This window comes from Triturus cristatus, chromosome 7, assembly GCF_964204655.1.
Source record: "Triturus cristatus chromosome 7, aTriCri1.1, whole genome shotgun sequence".
Lineage (NCBI taxonomy): Eukaryota > Metazoa > Chordata > Amphibia > Caudata > Salamandridae > Triturus > Triturus cristatus.
In genome coordinates, this window is record NC_140590.1 from 1333915219 (window position 1) to 1333932652 (window position 17434).

At 45.4% G+C, this 17434-nt stretch overlaps 1 protein-coding gene across 3 annotated transcripts in view; it reads left to right on the plus strand.

The window, feature by feature from the left end:
- The window catches only part of LAT (linker for activation of T cells), a 379514-nt gene that overhangs the window by 346288 nt on the left and 15792 nt on the right, over positions 1–17434 (plus strand). For 2 of the 3 annotated variants that reach the window (XM_085618961.1, XM_085618962.1), the window contains exons 6-8: positions 6311–6369; positions 7611–7637; positions 7972–8026. In XM_085618961.1, coding sequence (XP_085475087.1) covers positions 6311–6369; positions 7611–7637; positions 7972–8026 — 141 coding nt within the window. The remainder of the gene's footprint in view (positions 1–6310; positions 6370–7610; positions 7638–7971; positions 8027–17434) is intronic. The other variant, XM_085618963.1, reaches the window with a different exon arrangement.

The window sequence follows — 17434 nt, forward strand, 5'->3', positions numbered from 1 at the left end:
AGGACGCTGCGTTTCTCCGAGGCATTTCTGCTCTGCCTCGGAGAAAGGCGGTGGTGTGCTTTTAGTCATGAGCCTCGTGAGATCTGAATACACACAGCTCCCTCCCTCCTCTCGCGGTTTCTCGCCCCCTCTCTTTGCCCAACCTTTCCTCATTGTGTCTTTTTTTGTATGAGTGTATTTCGTATAACCCTGGGCCATCTGACGGCACTTGTAAAACCCAGAAGTCCATCTCGCGGTGGCTTTTCACCATTAATCAAACTGCCTCGGAATTGGAAAATAACGCTGACAGGCTTTTATCTGGAGAGAGGGGGAGGCGGCCCGGGCAGATGTATTTTATTGTGGCTGCGGATTTTCTCTCTCTCTGCGCACACAGACACACACACACAAAATACGCAACCTGGTCCCCTGTGGGCCCCCTTCTGTCAGAGTCTGGCACAAAATGGCGGCTGTAAGAACGGGGACAAGCAGAGAAAGATACACACACCCCTGCTAAGCTTTAGGCGGAGACCCCCTTTACTGACATCTAGACCCCCACATCGGGGTGTGTGAATCTTTTGGTGTTATTATTATTCCCTTGGCAAGTGAGCCTAGGGGGAGGAGGTGCGAGCGGGGGGCCGGAGCGGCCTGTGGATAAATAGATCCGTCAGTCATGGCAAGAGTGGAGGTCTCCAGGCAGGGCCAGGCATTGTAGGTGACAGAAAAGGCAATCACAAGACAAAACAAATCAAAAGGTACATCTTATCAGCAGTGGGCCAGCTGGACTGGCGCGGCTCGCCGAGGCACCCGAAGAGGGCGAGAGAAATTAATCGTGCTGTCGGGGGCCAGAGAAATTGTCGACGTCGAGGGTCTAAGTTCAGGCACGCAGAGGTGGCCAGCATTAAAAAGAGGAGAGGAACAAAAAAAATAAAATGGGAAAAAAAGGTAGAGTTTCTTTTAAACCTCCGCGCGCGGCCTCGGTAGAGCTCCTGACAAGACCATTCATCCTGCAGTGATAGCCGGGGCACCTATGATTGCTACCTTTAATAAAATAGCCCTGGCGTGCGGCGGTCACCCGAGAAAGGAGCATTTTTTTCATCCTCCGGTTCCCCGCTTTTTCCCCTGATGCAAAGATACATAAGTAATAAGAAGTGTGACAGAGGGTGCGCGTGAGCCGAAGCAAGGCCAGGCAAAGTTTTGAAGAGCATTAATCAAAGAGTGAAGCCTGCGAGATGACACGCCGCTGACGACGGCAGGAGCCTGTCGGTGAGCTGCAGAGGGGACCTGGGGTCTTCCGCTTCAACATATCCTGTCATATTAATTAATGCCTTTCCAATACTTGTTGTTCAGGCAGTGAATGATGGCCAAAAAGTAAAGAATAACAAGCATTTACAATGCAATGGTCTCGGCATTGGTAAAGTTAGAGCTATTGGCATTGCTCATGACATTATTTTTGTTTATGTTTTTGTTTTTAAAACATTTAAAGAAACAGCATTGTTATTTACAATGTCAATAGCTTAATCTGTGTGTGGGTGCAAATGCAATAGGTCTCGCATTGGAGAGTGATTAAGCTATTGACATTGTAAATAACAATGCCGTTTCTTTAAATGTTTTAAAAACACAAACATAAACAAAAATAATGTCATGAGCAATGCCAATAGCTCTAACTTTACCAATGCCGAGACCATTGCATTGTAAATGCTTGTTTAATTGTGGAGGGAGCACCCAAAGTCTCCTAGGGCAGAGCCCTGCAATGTTTATGCACCGTAGGGGACATAGGACAGAGGAAACGAATTTCTTTGAGCCCAGTGCGTGGAGCCAATTGCAAGATAAGTGCCTAGATCGGCTTCACGTGTGAGCAACGAAAACAAAAGAGGACTCGTCCCCTCAGGCGCTCAAAGTGCACACCTCTGTGGCTGAAGATAATAAAATAAAAAACAATTAGCATACAAATACACTAAAGTGCAATATTAACAATAAGAAAAAGTGACTTAGCTCAGCTGCTGCAGCAGCAAAGAAAGAGGAAGGACTGTGGTCGTAAGGAATTTTATAGTGTTATGTGACCCCCGGTGATTGGTGGAGAGGAGTACTGGAGATTTAGGAACATGTAGTTAAAAGTTTATGTTCATTTAATTAGATGCTGTAATTTCTGAAGTAAAGACAGAGGTCTTAATCCAAAGCCTCCATTCCTGTCATAGAATATGGACCTTGTGATGATGGTTCAAGTCTAGGGGAAGGAAATACTCCAATTTAAGGAAGTTCTGGCTGAGCTGTGTAAGGTGAGACAAGGACTGTGTCATGCAGAGCAACCGTAGCGCAATACAAGAAATCTAAACATTTGCAGGAGGAGAGCACATTAGCTCTGCTGATAGCTCTGTTGATATCAGCGAACCCTCCTGCACTCTTCTGTTCATTGAAATAATTCCACACAAGGGTTAAAATGAAGAAGAAATAAGCATAATCTCCAACAAGTGCAAATAGGTGGGTGTACCTTGAGACAGACACTACAAGAAACACCTTCATCAAGTTCTGACCACTACTAAAGTCTTTCAATTAATAAACCCTGAATTCCGCAAGCCTAACGAGTTAGAAATTCTGAAACTCAACAGAGACATGCCTGCAGTAAGCAATCAAAGACTCAAGATCAAAGCTAGTCTCCGTAGGGAGCACCGGCGTTTTCCCAGTGGGCTGGAAGGTTTGGGGCCAGTTTTTGATCTGTGGGGAGCGTTTCTGTTACTGGGGGCCGGTTTTGCAGCAGTGTGGCAATATCGCCCCCCTGTAACAAAAGCGGCAGCGGTTCTTCACATTATTAGTACCTCCCACAGCCAGAGGTTCTCAGTAGCACCTCCCCTCCGGGGCCAGTCAAGCGGTATTGCCAAGGCTGGTTTCTGTTCCCAGTCTGGCCAGGCTCAAGATGCTTGTAAACAACCATAGAAATATAATAATGAGAAATATACAAAAAGTGAAGAAATGAAATGAGACATTAGCCTGGCTGTAAGAAATACGTACCCCCAGCTTGGTTAACTATTCTGATTTGTGAACGCTGTAAAGAATACATATAGAAAAATGGGCGGTTTAATTATTATTTTATTGTTATTGGACATGAGAACTCAGAGAAGAAACTGAGGGTGGTTGTCATGGACCTGATAAAACATCCAAATTGTTCTTGAATTTGACAAGTTTCGGAAGGACTTTTTAGTTCTTGATATTCTTCAAGAGAAACTGGGACAAGCTGTTTTTTGCAGCACAATCTAATCGGTCTGTTTCTTATGTCAATTTTTAAAAATATTTTTCATCTAATAGACTCATCATTTTACCCTTAACAATACATTTTCCTTCCATGTTTCCCACTTCAGTTTTGACAATTATCTATGTTTTGTTTTGCATACTGTTGTTGTTTACTTTTCCTATGCACCGATGGCCTTTCCTGATTTTTTTTGAGCCATGGAACATTCTTTTTGTGAGTACACTGCTTAGCCAGCTGTGGTGAAGTGAGGTTATTAAAGCAGGGGACCAGCTAAGTTCTTTACTGATTTCCAAATGCCAGGTGATATGAGAGCTTTCTAATTTGTGTAGGGCTTTTGTTCCAGCATTTGGCAGTTTGTACTAAAAATGCTGTCCAGCACATTGGGACTTTCTAGGTCTGATGTTAACTAACACCTTTTGAATTTATTACAATTATACGTATAAGATATTTAACTAAATAGACTTCAAGCCCCCTCTCTTCATCCATTGGTCTGTTTTGTCATTCACATTTAGCTTCTGCCCTCTACTGCGTACAGCATGGAGCAATGGGTCAGCCTACTTCAGCCACTGGTTAACTTAACTTTCAGTGACTGCATTTTGCTATTTCACAGTGAGCACTTCCATGCACACAGTAGTACCCTTCAGTGCCAGTACTGTTGCTTTTACTTCATAATTACTTTAGTGTTGCCTTTGTGTTTAGAGCCTGAGCCTTTTCTACTAGATATGAGCATAGGCCATATTTCATGCTTTATCAGTTTCTGTTTCCTTCCAATGCTGTTGTAAATTCCTTTGGGAGTATCCATTGTTCATCTGACGGCTGGTATTTCACAGCATAACAGATTGTGTCTATTTTAATCTGTTCTGTATTAAGTTATCCTCAGTATTATACATGTGAGTTCTTAAGCAGGCAATACTTCAGAACACGTTAATTCTGGACTCAATTTCACCAACAGTTCTTCAATAAAAATTGCCCAGAAAGAAAATCAGCCTTTATCATGTTTCATTTGTAGCACTTGTAACACTTTCTTGAAATGTTTTTTCTTCTTTCATTATTTCTTTCTTTCCTTAATCATTTTTTATTTGCTTCTTTCAATTTCCTTTTATCATACTTTCTTGCCATCTTACCTTCCTTCTTTTAATTTATTCTTTCTTTCTTTCCTTCTTTTTTCTGTCTTTCATATTTCCATGTTTTTGTCTTTTCTTTTTCATTTCTTCCCTTCCTTCTTTTTCTATCTCTATTTTTCTTTCTTTCCTGCTTTATTCCTTCTTTCCTTTCTTCCTTCTTGCTTTAATTCTTTCTTGCTTGTTTCCTTCTTCCTTTCTTGCCTTCTTTCTGCCCTTTTTCTTTCTTTCTTTCTTTCTTTCTTTCTTTCTTTCTTTCTTTCTTTCTTTCTTTCTTTCTTTCTTTCTTTCTTCCTTTCTTTCCTTCTTTCCTTTCTCCTTTCCTGCTTTAGACAGCCTTTCCTGTGACATAATCTGTACACTCCGTATAAACAGTGCACTGTCCCTTTATGGGTCAGAGGGGCACTCTAGTCTCGATGGTCCAGCAACGCATGCTGTGTTCGACATGCAGCCCTAGACCAAGTCATTCAGGTATGGGGTCTAAGGCTAACCTAAGAGATCAGGCAGAGGGTACATTGGCTATGCTCTCAGAGTAGGGGTAGTGATAGGTACGGACACATATACATAGAAATCATATTGCCATGGTTGGACTGTTTATTCTTATCACCATGTTTGTAATGCTAGTTACTTTGTTTTATCTGCCTAATCACCCCAGCTCAGTCTCTCTAGACAAGACTACGATAGTTTCAATAAATGTATTGAAAACTGTATTTGTATCTTTCTTATGTCTACCAAGGGCATGCATGAGTAACCAACGAAAGGGGTAAGATCTGTGTTCATGTTTCTCTCGGGGATCAGAGTGTCATGTTCGTGATTGCCAAAATCCTCCAGCAAGGATTTTTTCCATCAGTCTCTGATGGTATAGATGGACCCAGTCTCTGCATTCTGAAGTCCTGTCCTCCTAATATGCAGACCTACCTTTTCTAGTGGGACTCAAATAACATTTCCTTCTTTCTTGCTTTCCTTCCTTCTTGCTTGTATTCCTTCTTTGTTTCATTTTTATCCTGTTTCCTTCCTTTTCCTTTCTTTCTCAAATTCAAAAGGGTAGTAGCCAATGGCAGAAAAATGTGCTTTTTGAATGTGGTAGCCAAGACCGTTTTATTTTTTCTTAATTATGTGTGTGACATATTTACTTATAGGGGTTTCGACATTCTTCATCCATTTGTCTGTAATTGTGTCATTCACATATTCCTCCAACTCAAGCATGCATCAAGGGGCATTGCGTCAGTCCATTTCAGCCATTGGCTGACTGCTCTATCAGTTACGGCATGCTGTCCTTTCACAATGAGCACATCTACACACAGAGTAGTTCTATTCTGTGCCAGGAGTACTATGGCAATGTGTGCTTTTTTGAGACCCCAAAAAAGTTTACCTTTTGTCAACGTTTTTGTTAGATTGATGGATACCCGCAGTTCCCCAAACATTAAAGTTTTGCGAAAAAACTAAATAGAAATTGCTAAAAGGCTGGCAGACAATGCCAGACCTATTGGCGTTGCCAATGCTTGTTGAACCTCGGAATGGTCATGAGGGATGTCGTTCTTAATCTTAGGATCCCAGTGTTATAGTAAAATTGTCCCTGCCAACTCAGGACTTTTTTTCAAGTTATTTTTCAAATGTTCTAGGTATGACTCGGAACTAGCGTTCTTCTCACTCGGACCGAAAGGCAGAATTACCTTATTCACCTGAAGCTGTTTTCCACCCATAGTGATTTGCAATATTCTCTAGTACTGCAGTTGAGGCCCGTTGTGAGCAAGTGTGTATATTGTATACTGAGAGAGAGCGAGAGAGAATGTGTATGATTTTAAAGTGAAACATTGTATTATATGCCTGTGTTGCATCTGAATGCCAGTATTGTGTTACATGTCATTAATGATATTATCTGAGTGGCTATACTGTATTGAACACCTTGGTGCTTTGGTGGTTGCCATTTATGGCGATTCATAATCTGATCCTTCTTTCTTAACAGCTCTCTACAGCATCCTGAAAGTCGGAGAAGCTCATTTGCAAAACCTGAAGTGGATAAAGGTGAGGGAAAGATTGTTGGGGATGGGGAGAGATGGGTGAGGCTAGAGAACATGGATCATCAAAGTGGCAGATTTGCATGAAGAGTAAGTGACTTCAGAAAGATAGCTGGGTGGATAAACACTGGATTGTCATGGGTCTCTTTCAACCCCATCAAATATGGCTTGCATTACCAAGATTCTCAAGCCTTCAATCTTGAAACTGAATCTAGGAGAGGAGCCAAAGACACATACACAAAGACACGCTCACACTCAAGTTAACTTTGTTTCAAATTGGTCTGCAAACATAGAGGGACAAAAACTCTGCAGGCAGGATGTTTCAGTTGTGTGAAGTGACAAACTGGATACCGGGCAGGAGAGCTAAGAGTGATGATAATCTATCCCAAAAATACCCTCCTAGCAATGTCAGCCCTTTGATTCCTTCTTCATATGACTCTATCGAACACTGGTTGCCAGTGACCCATTTTCTTAATTAGAAGCTGAGAAAAATGAAAGAAATAACTGAAGTGTGCCCGTGCAGTAGTCAGGTAGGGTCCCCATGCAGATACATCCGTTCTTAGTCTGATGCTGCTTCACAGGGACTAACACACACACTTCTAAGACCCATCTAGAAAGACACTGCTTTTATGTTTGAATATTCCCCATCCTTTCAAACCCTTCCCTCCTCCTCTGCTCAGTTTGGAATGTTCTAACTTTTGCTAGATAGTGCAAATAACACTGTTTTGCCTGGGACGCTAAAATGTGGGTAAGTGGATATGACGTTACTTTTAACCAAGTCTCCTATTACAAGTCAGCAGATGTATTAAATCACACAAATGTCCTCATCTACCACTCACCCTCCTCAGCTTTCCCAACTCCTCCATCTACCTCTATCTCAGTGCTTAATTTGGAGAAATAACATAAGTGCCATCGTATTTCACGGGCAGACAGTGCAGCTTGCATCACCCACTGCTGCTGCTGAATGCTAGTGCCACTATTATTATTCAGATGTTCTATGCTTAAAAATAGACACCACAGTGTGACTGATAGGAATAAGTGTTGATGCCAAGCACTGGCAAACACCACCACAAATTAAGCACTGCTCCATCTCTTCCTTTTTCTCATCTTCCCCAAATATCAACCCCCTCCTGTGTATCTCCTTTTCTATCTCCACCTGACTTCCTTTGACTTTCTCTACTTCCTCCTCATTCTCTCCCTGTGGACTTAACACTGACCTGACAGTTCTCTATGCTTCTATTTTTGCAGACAGTATTCCCAGCTATGAGAATGAAGGTCAGTACAAGATCGGGCAGGGAGGCTCTCTCTTTTTCAGATGTGCAGCAACAGAGTTTAGGGAGTGGTAGCGGGCGCGGTAGATGTGTGGGCACTCTTTTCTATCCAAATTTGGTTTGGACGTTATGGTGGGGGTATTCTTTCCCTCTTTTATGTTTGTTTGGGGTGCAGCACTGGATGGCAACCATCTGGCACTTATACAGTGTGTCTTTTCTGATTATGTTTTTAATCTTGTGTAGGGGTTTAAGCATGGCTAGAAGAAGGAAGGAAAATTACTTAGTCTTTATTAAATGTTTCTTTTTGAAAATTCACATGTTCTGTCTTTTCTTCTTAGAGCCTGTCCAGCCTGACATTGATTATTCTAATGAAGACTACATCTGTGGATACATGTAAGACTAGTCCTCTTCCTCCCCTTCGGCGGGTAAAGCCTCTCCCACTTCCCTGTTATCCCCCTAAACCCCTGCTGTACTTCCTTAGACTCCTTCTCTCCTACCACTTTGTATCTCTTCTTTTCCTCCACCGAGCAGGTAAAGCTGGACCTAACTGTGAACATGAAACACACAGACAGGGATGGGAGGCTGCTTGCAATAAGTCTAACCACTGACAATCGCTCGGGTAGCAGTCCAGCCCATAGTTCTTTTGCTCACCATGCCATCTCAGTTTGGATCCATCCATATGCAAATCCATCTTGATCCTGTTCCTCATGGGAATAGCCCAGCCTGAACTGCCACGCCAGGTCCTCCCTGAACTGGAACACAAGCAACCCAGGACCAATTTCACCCTTGTTATGGGCTCTTCCGCTGGGCATTGCTTGGTTCCAGTGGCACCGTGAACCCAGGACCCATGTCTGGGCATACCCAACCAAGCTGTACCCGGCTGATGATCTCATAACTAGGGCTAGATCTTGATTGTTTTCTAGATAGAAACACAAACATATAGTAGCATACTATGGTTCCATCTTACTTCTGATGGAATGATACAGGTAATGATCTGTGTGGCTTCTGAGTGCATAAAGAAGTCGTAAAATTATTGAGTTCAGATGACAATTGTACCAGGCCAGTATCTGCAACCTCAACGAGGCTATGGGACCCTACCTCCTATACATGAAGCATCATATCAACTACACTGTAGAATAGTGGTGTAAGAACAACACAACCTTGCTGAACTGGGGCCTAACCTACATTTGTCAGTTGTGTGGAGTATCTCCATGGGCACCTCTCAAGGGGGGCATCCATTCAGTGCCTGTCTCTGTGTATGCAGGTGGGGTGTGGGAGGAGGACTCCAGCCTCAAAAGGGGTGATTGGGTCCAGGGTGGCCACATTCTTTGCAGGCGAAAGGAGCAAAGGGCGGCACAGGGGGCTGGAGGCCCAGGCCCGCAGCATGTCAGGTTCCACTCTGAGTGTGTTATCCGTTATGTATGCATCACTCCTGCCGACTACTGTTGCTCCTACCAGGGATTGTCAGTCAGTTCCTCTCAGGACTCAGGATGGCCGTTCGTCCTTCTTTGCCGCCAGTTTGTCTATATACGCTTCCCTTCCCAATGTGCAGTTTCCCCCACTACAGTGTCAGTGAGTCCCAAGTTGTGGATTCAGTGGTGGCCCAATTGAGGAGGTCTCTTATCTACAGTGATAAAGGCAGGGCTGCTGTGGGTTTCTATGACATGGCTATATGGTGTTTTACCCAAACATATGCAGAGTCTAGAAATGTCATGCTGTATTTGTTCTTACGAGTGCGAGGAGTCAGCCTCAGCAAACAGTGAAGAACGTCTGCCTGCAAAGGTCACCCCATAACGTCCACCAATATCCTTGCTTATTCTGGTCAGAATTGTCCGATATTAGGGCAGGCCCACACCATATGTCAGAAGTCTGCCTCCGGACATGGGTACCATGAGCACCTTGGGTCTGCACCGGGGAAGATCAGGTGTAGTCGTGCATATGTGAGATACTTATGATAAAGATAGTTCAATTGTGTGTATTTCAGTCGTGGATTCCTAGAGATCCTTCAAGCCTCTTCTAGTGCGAGGGACCACTGCCTGTCTCTGAGCTCCTGTCCGAGTGTGAGGGCCCATTTCTCCATCAAGGAATGAAACTTCAGGCCTCGGGACTCCAGCAGTCCTTTATAGATTAGCGTAACTGCACGTCTCCCCACTCTGTGCTCCAGTTGTAACTTAAGCATAGGTGATGTGGTGGGCTCCGCACGGTTTGGGCCTCACATGGTCTCTATTATGGTTGTCAGAGCATTGTGGGTCAGAAACTGGTGCTCATTGACATCATATTGGTCTCCGAGATCCTGAAAAGTCAGCAGTGTTTTATGTCTGCATAGATCGCCCATGGCAAAAATTACCACCTCTGTCCATGGGTGTGTTTTGTGGCATTCCACCACTCTAGGAAGAGCTGGGAGTGCCTACACCCATTGGGCAGGATCATAGGGCATGGTGCTCCATCTAGGGTGTACATACATGCACCAGCAATATTCAGTGTTGGTGGCAGAGTGTCCTGTGTCCTGAGCACCTTTCTGGCGGTCCATAAGTCCCTCCAGTATGTCCAGTGTTCCTCTGATCCATAGTACAGAGGCCGTTTTGGAGTTTGGCATAGCTGACAGCCAGTACATGGGCTACTGCAGCTGTGCTGCTGCATAGTACAGCTCATTGATGGCACTACCAGGCCCTCTTTTTCCAGTGAGGAATGCAGTTTGTGTAGTGTCACTCTCTTTCTCCCTTTGCCCCATATCAAGTCGGTTCACAAAAAAAACATTGAGGGAGGGATGCCGGAAGAGACGAAAAATGGTAGAGCAGCTGAGGTAGTATCAGCATTTTTGCTGTTCCACCGATCGTGGATAGCAGCAGGGATGGCACAGCCCCCAGGTTTCCCTTTATGAGATCATCATCCAAATGATAGACATTGATACCCAGATAACAGAATGAGTTGTATTGCCAGGTTAACCTCATGTAGTGGGGTCGTCCCTCTCCAATTCTGTGTGTTTTCAGATCAGAAAGATGCATGATCTAGTCCAGTTCACTTTCAGTCTGGAAACCTTTCCAGTTTCATCCAGCACTTCGATCACAAGGGGCAGATTCTATGCAAATCTCTGAGGAATACTAAGGCATTGTCTGTGTAGAGCGTAATTGCTTCCCATGTGTCCCCACTCGGTATCCCCCACTGTGGACCCCACAATCGGTACAATCCCACCCACGGCCCCATCGCTAGTGCAAATATGATCAGGGTGAGTGGACTGTTTGGTTTCCCTGCCCCCCCTGAAAGGTACCGGAAACTTCCTTGCTTGTGTACACACTAGAAAGTAGATACATGTATAGGAACCCTATCCGTTTCAGAATCTCAGTCCATAAGCACATCCGACACAGAATCCCTTCAGATAAGGCCAGTCCAGCATATCGAAAGCTTTTTTGATGTCGAGAGAGACTGACAAATATGACGGCAACCCTGGAGGGTGTTCCTCCATGAGCCTAAAGAGCCGCCATAGGTTAAGAAACGTATTCCCCCTGAAATAAAACGATTTTGGTCATGATGGATCAGTGTCGTGAGGCAGGGCTTCAACCGGTTCACAATTATCTTAATGAGGATCTTGCAGTCTTTTTTCAGCAGGGAAAGCGCTCTGTATGATTGTACATTTCATGAACCTCAGGTTAGTTTAGGAAGAACCACTATCAGAGCCTCTCTCAAGGATGCAGGTAATACTCCCCTAGTTTGGGTTGACTGAAATACCTGCAGCAGATATGGTGCAAGGGTGGCATTATACGTTGAGTAAAATTCTAAAGGGAACCCATCTGTCCTCGGAGACTTTTTGTGTGCCATCTGATAGATCGCAGTACAAAAGGGGGTGGTGATGGACGGAGCATCAGAACCAATCAAACACTCACACCCAGTCAACAGATCTTGGTTTGATCCATCACCGTTCTTTAGCCCACTCTGCCAACCCAGTTCAGACATGGCCATATGCAAATCAGTCTGAACCTGTGCCTCATGGGAACAGTCCAGCCCGAACTGCCAAGCCATGCCTTTCCTGGACCGGAAACAAGCTTCCTAGGACCGGTTTCTGGCATTTCAGCCGTCTTCAGCCAGGCTTGCTTGAATCCAGTGGCAAAGTGAGCAAGGGACTCACGTCTGAGCATACCCTGCCAACTTATGGCGAACAAAGCGGTACAAAAGGGGGTGGTGATGGACGGAGCATCAGAACCAATCAAACACTCACACCCAGTCAACAGATCTGGGTTTGATCCATCACCGTTCTTTAGCCCACTCTGCCACCCCAGTTCAGACATGGCCATATGCAAATCAGTCTGACCCTGTGCCTCATGGGAACAGTCCAGCCCGAACTGCCAAGCCATGCCTTTCCTGGACCGGAAAGAAGCTTCCTAGGACCGGTTTCTGGCATTTCAGCCGTCTTCAGCCAGGCTTGCTTGAATCCAGTGGCAAAGTGAGCAAGGGACTCACGTCTGAGCATACCCTGCCAACTTATGGCAAACAAAGCGGTACAAAAGGGGGTGGTGATGGACGGAGCATCAGAACCAATCAAACACTCACACCCAGTCAACAGATCTGGGTTTGATCCATCACCGTTCTTTAGCCCACTCTGCCACCCCAGTTCAGACATGGCCATATGCAAATCAGTCTGACCCTGTGCCTCATGGGAACAGTCCAGCCCGAACTGCCAAGCCATGCCTTTCCTGGACCGGAAACAAGCTTCCTAGGACCGGTTTCTGGCATTTCAGCCGTCTTCAGCCAGGCTTGCTTGAATCCAGTGGCAAAGTGAGCAAGGGACTCACGTCTGAGCATACCCTGCCAACTTATGGCGAACAAAGCGGTACAAAAGGGGGTGGTGATGGACGGAGCATCAGAACCAATCAAACACTCACACCCAGTCAACAGATCTGGGTTTGATCCATCACCGTTCTTTAGCCCACTCTGCCACCCCAGTTCAGACATGGCCATATGCAAATCAGTCTGACCCTGTGCCTCATGGGAACAGTCCAGCCCGAACTGCCAAGCCATACCTTTCCTGGACCTGAAAGATCTGATAGATCGCAAGCTGGATCTACTAAACCATCATCAGATTGGTGCTGAAAGGGGTCGAAGCATGGTTTTGGAAGGCTATCTAAGTAATCCTGCAGTGGTGGTCCTTCCTGTCTTTCCATCTCTCGATACAGGGTGCTATAATTTACTTCAACTAACCTTTATTCGGCTAAAAATCCATAAAAGATGGATAAAATCCATACAAAAATAAATACATGAATATAACTCATCATAAAACACAAAGGCACAATATAGAACAGAGTGCTTATATAAAAACAGGCCATTGGAATATCATAAAGTGTCATGTGCATGGTTGAGGAAGAATATCTGCGGGTCTCACAGTTCAAATTGAAAAACTAACTAAGAACATCATAAAAGTATTGTGTGCGTAAGCAATAAGAAGTATCTAGATGATATGAACATGAAGGCTTACAAAGTGGCAGCATTTCTAGGTGACATGTGAGCCTTACTTAGCAGACTGGAGTTCCTATACTTAAGAACATACTGAATATAACTAACAATAGACAACCAGACACTTGGAGATAGGAGTGATTGCAGGTAGGTCACATTTGTCTTATGGACTCTAATATTAGTATCCTTTAAACGTGAAAGTAGCATATTTTTCCAAAAAAATCAATAAAATGTATAGAACAACATTAAGTGCAATGTAGATTGTACAGACAAATTATCACATGGACACAGAGCAAGAGTCATGGGATAACTAACAGGTCCAGGGAAGGCCACGAAAAAGTGCAAAGTGCTGAATCTCAGCCTGGTTAGCTAAACCTGCTGGTAGTTATTACGGCTTGAAACATGTTGACTACGTATTTCTGAAGCACACAAACTCATCAAAGTCCTAGACTTCAGTCATAACCCCTGATTTTAACCTTACTGGCCAGGGGCTGGAATAAAACAATTGTCCTACTAGTCAGGTAATTTTAACTTTATTTCCCACTCCCTCCCAATTCACCACCTTTATTATTTATTACACCAATAAGTGCTCCTGCGTAGTTGCAAAGTTGTAGCATGCCTCAATCCGTAGAGTATTTAGATGAACCCCAATGATGAAGCATTCCACCAAGGGGCAACCCTAAGATTTTTCCTATTGAGCGATTACAGTGGACTCTCGTTGTATTCAATACACCAACTCCCTGGGCAGGTTTTCTTCAAATCTTTTGATATTTTAGCAGTTAAATCCTCTACCACTGTAGGGCCAGGCCCTCCAGAATTTGTGTTTGTCCATTATTAGGGGCATATAGTACCACAAGTGCAATGGGAGTACCTTCCAGGCTCCACTCTGCCACCACAAAGCAGCCTTTAGGGTCCACCATTTTCACATGATTACTATTGGCACCATAGGTGCTATAAACAGGAGTACCCCTCTAGCACATGTCAAATAGGAGGTGCCAACAAGTTGGCCCCTCCAGAGGCACCTGAGTTTCCGGCCCTTCCAGGCATCAGATGTGTTTCTTGCATAAAGGCCAAATGAATTTGCCTGAATTGCAGAAAAGTGTACACCTGGTGTTGGTGTCTGGGTATTGCCATTTCCCGGATATTTCAGGTCAGTATGTTATATGTAAGGTATTGTGCCATCATTAGACGTTAAAGGTCATTCCTCTACCCTAGTCACCCCCCTGCCCACACCCATGCCCAGACCCCCCAGCAATGCTACAGAGTTGTACATCCACACAAGGGATAAACTGTGAATAAAAACAAGAGTCCCAAATTCCCAACCACAAGTCAAGACATGAAAAGGCCCCAGACCATACAGAAGTAACACAACATAATGGGTATAGCCATGTCCATTGGGCAGTGGTGGGTGGTCTACCCATAAGGTGTAAAGTAAAGCAGATGAACCACACCGATCGTACAGTTACAGTGTGGCCCCCTCCCACATGAAAAAAAGACGTATTCAGTAACTTGAAGAGATGATAAAGGTTAAGCGTCTTAAGTTTAGATTACATGATGTCCTGGGGTAAGAGAGGGGCCAGGAGGAATGTCATCCAGAGCATATGTCACCTCCCTCACTGCTGAGTCCTCCATAGTTTCAGGAGAGCTCATGGTTTGACTATGTAAGGTTTCCAGCTCAGCTATTGCCAACACTCGCTCTTTCGCTGCTTGTTCCTCTGAGGGTCTGCCCCTAGGAACTCCAGACTGCCATCGCTTGGGCCTCCTGTGCCGTCTATCGTCAGGCCTTTGCGAGTCCTTAGGGTGATGAGTGACACCCTTGGTCTCCAGCCATTTTCAGGCCTTGACTGGTGTCTGGAAGAAAAAAGGTGAATCCAGACTCTATAATGCACAGTTTAGATGGAAACATAAGTGAGTAGCGTATGCCCAACAGGCAAGGTTTTCGCTTAATCAGCATGAAATATTCCTGTCTAGTCTGCACATCCATCGTATAGTCTGGATACATACTCACCATGTTTGCCACTTGCCCGAGACCCTTTGTATGAGTGACTTGAAAGATGTGATGTCGGTCACAATAGGGAAAGACCTTTGCCACCTGTGATCAGGGCGGGGCCACTGGCAGAGGCACCCTCCCAGTAATCTCGACTGAGTAGAAGGTGTATAGCTCCCCCCCCAGCACAGTGTTGGGCAACCAATCTTCAAAGAAGAGGTCCATGTTGGGGCCCTCCACTCACTCTGGAAGGCCGATCTTACAAACATTATTGAGGCGTGATCTGCCCCCTGCATCGTCTGCCCTGGTCCATAGCACTGTAACCTCTGCCTGGAGAGCCTTTAATTGGGCCTGCATTTCTGTCACCAATGGGTGAAGGGTTGCCAGGGCTGACTCGTTCGACTCCACTTTGTCTGGCAACTTTGCTTGGTCCGCTCATAGGAAACTAATTTCTTTCATTAAGGTGTCCAGTTTTGGGTTCAATGTGGCCTTGACATCCAAGACAGCCTGCATGAGTTAATCAAACTTTTCCGCATTCATAGCGTGTCCTGGAACCGGCACCATCCATCTCTCCCTGCGTTGCATGAGCGGCTGGAAGGTAGGACACCTCCCTCATTTCGCTAGGCCCCGATTACGGCACTGCTGTTTCACCATAATTGTCCCCCGCAGGCGCTGCCCACTGTGGCGCCCTAGCAGTATAGTATAGTTGTGCAGGTCTCCATCAGAACATGTTGGTCATCAAAGGGCCAAGAGGATAGTTTGCATGCTGCTCTAGTTCTGAGGAGAGTCCGCATACACCCTGGACCTTGAGTCCTCCCTTGTGCATGACAATCTTTTCTTGATGGGCTCTGATTCTACACTGATATCTCTTTCCCGCCATATCTTTTACGGGGATAAGGAAGAGGGAAGACGCAGCCTCTGGAAGGGGGCTCAGCGGAGCTGTATAAACACCCCTTTCGCTGCCTCTCTCAGAGAGAGCAGTGTTTGCAGGAGGGGAAGCTTGTGGGGCAATCAGATCATCTCACTGCAGGGTGTAAGCTTCGGGACGGGGAGCTAAGTTGGTTGCCAACTCCCTGCACTGCCTGCCGGTCGCTACTGATGGTTCTGCTTTAATGAAGGCAGTCTATCGGGGCAGTCAGCAGTCTGTTACCCCACCGGGACACCGCTGCAGCGTCGCACAGGCCGCATGCACCACCAGCAGCATCTTGTTCAATTCGCCAGAGAGAGCACATGAGGTTGCAATCTCTTTCAGGCTTCCAATCCACGATTCCAACGATCACTGCCAAAATGCAGCTTTTACTGCTCCACACCACACCACGCTCAGGCAGGGCCAGGTAATTTGTGGTGAGCCCCGAATGGTTCAGTAGGGGGCTATTGTACAGCAGGATGATATCAGGCGAGCAGGTGGTATAGAGCAATTTCACAGTGTGCCCGTACCAGCTGCCATCTTGGCCACAAACCTCAACAAAAGTTAGCACTCAATAAATGTAATAAAGTTACTCGGTGTTATCCAATTAGAGGGATAGGCTTTGTACTTTGTAGTAGTGAAAAACGAATTTGGTAGCTTTTCACAACCAAGATATATAGGGCCTGATTCACAAATGGCCTTCGCTGAGTGCGGAGGCCCTTTGTGAATCAGGTCCATAAACTTTAAAATCACGTCCTACTTTTTAAAAACAATACACCTGTGGGTTGTTTAGGTCCTACATTAGTGGTGACTTATATGTTTTAAAAAGGAAGGTTTAGGCCTGGTAAATGGCATATTTTGCCAAGTCTAATTGGCAGTTTAAACCTACACTACATGCTGCAATGGCAGGCCTTAAACATGTTTTAAAGGGCTACTTACTTTGGTGGCACAATGATTGCCGCAGACCCACTGGTAGCATTTGAGTTACAGACCCTGGGTGCATGAAGTACTAGGGACTTATTGGTAAATTAAATACGCCAACGAGGTGTAAGCCAACAGTGGCGGCTCCTCCACTGAGGTGGAGGAGCATTGCCCCACTGAAAGATAATAACTAGTGTTATTATCACTTCAGTTTTCCTTTCCTGGTGTGGTGCGGGACGGGCTGGGGATGCCAGGGCAGGGCAGGGTAGGAGTGGTTTGAAGACTCCAAAGTGTGCAATGATGCTTTGACCGGCCCTCTTGGGCCGGCCAAACCGTCATGTTCACTTTGCATGTTCTTCACCCAGGCTGCATTACAGCCTGGGTGCAGAATATGCCCCTGGCTCCAATTCCCTACCTGAGCACCGATCCATGGCGCTCAAACCAATCACAGCCCTGCATTGCAGTGCTGTGATTTGCTAGAGTCAGGAGCCTGGGTGCTTCCTGTTTCTGCTTCCAGGAGCGAGAGGCGGCGCGGAGCGGA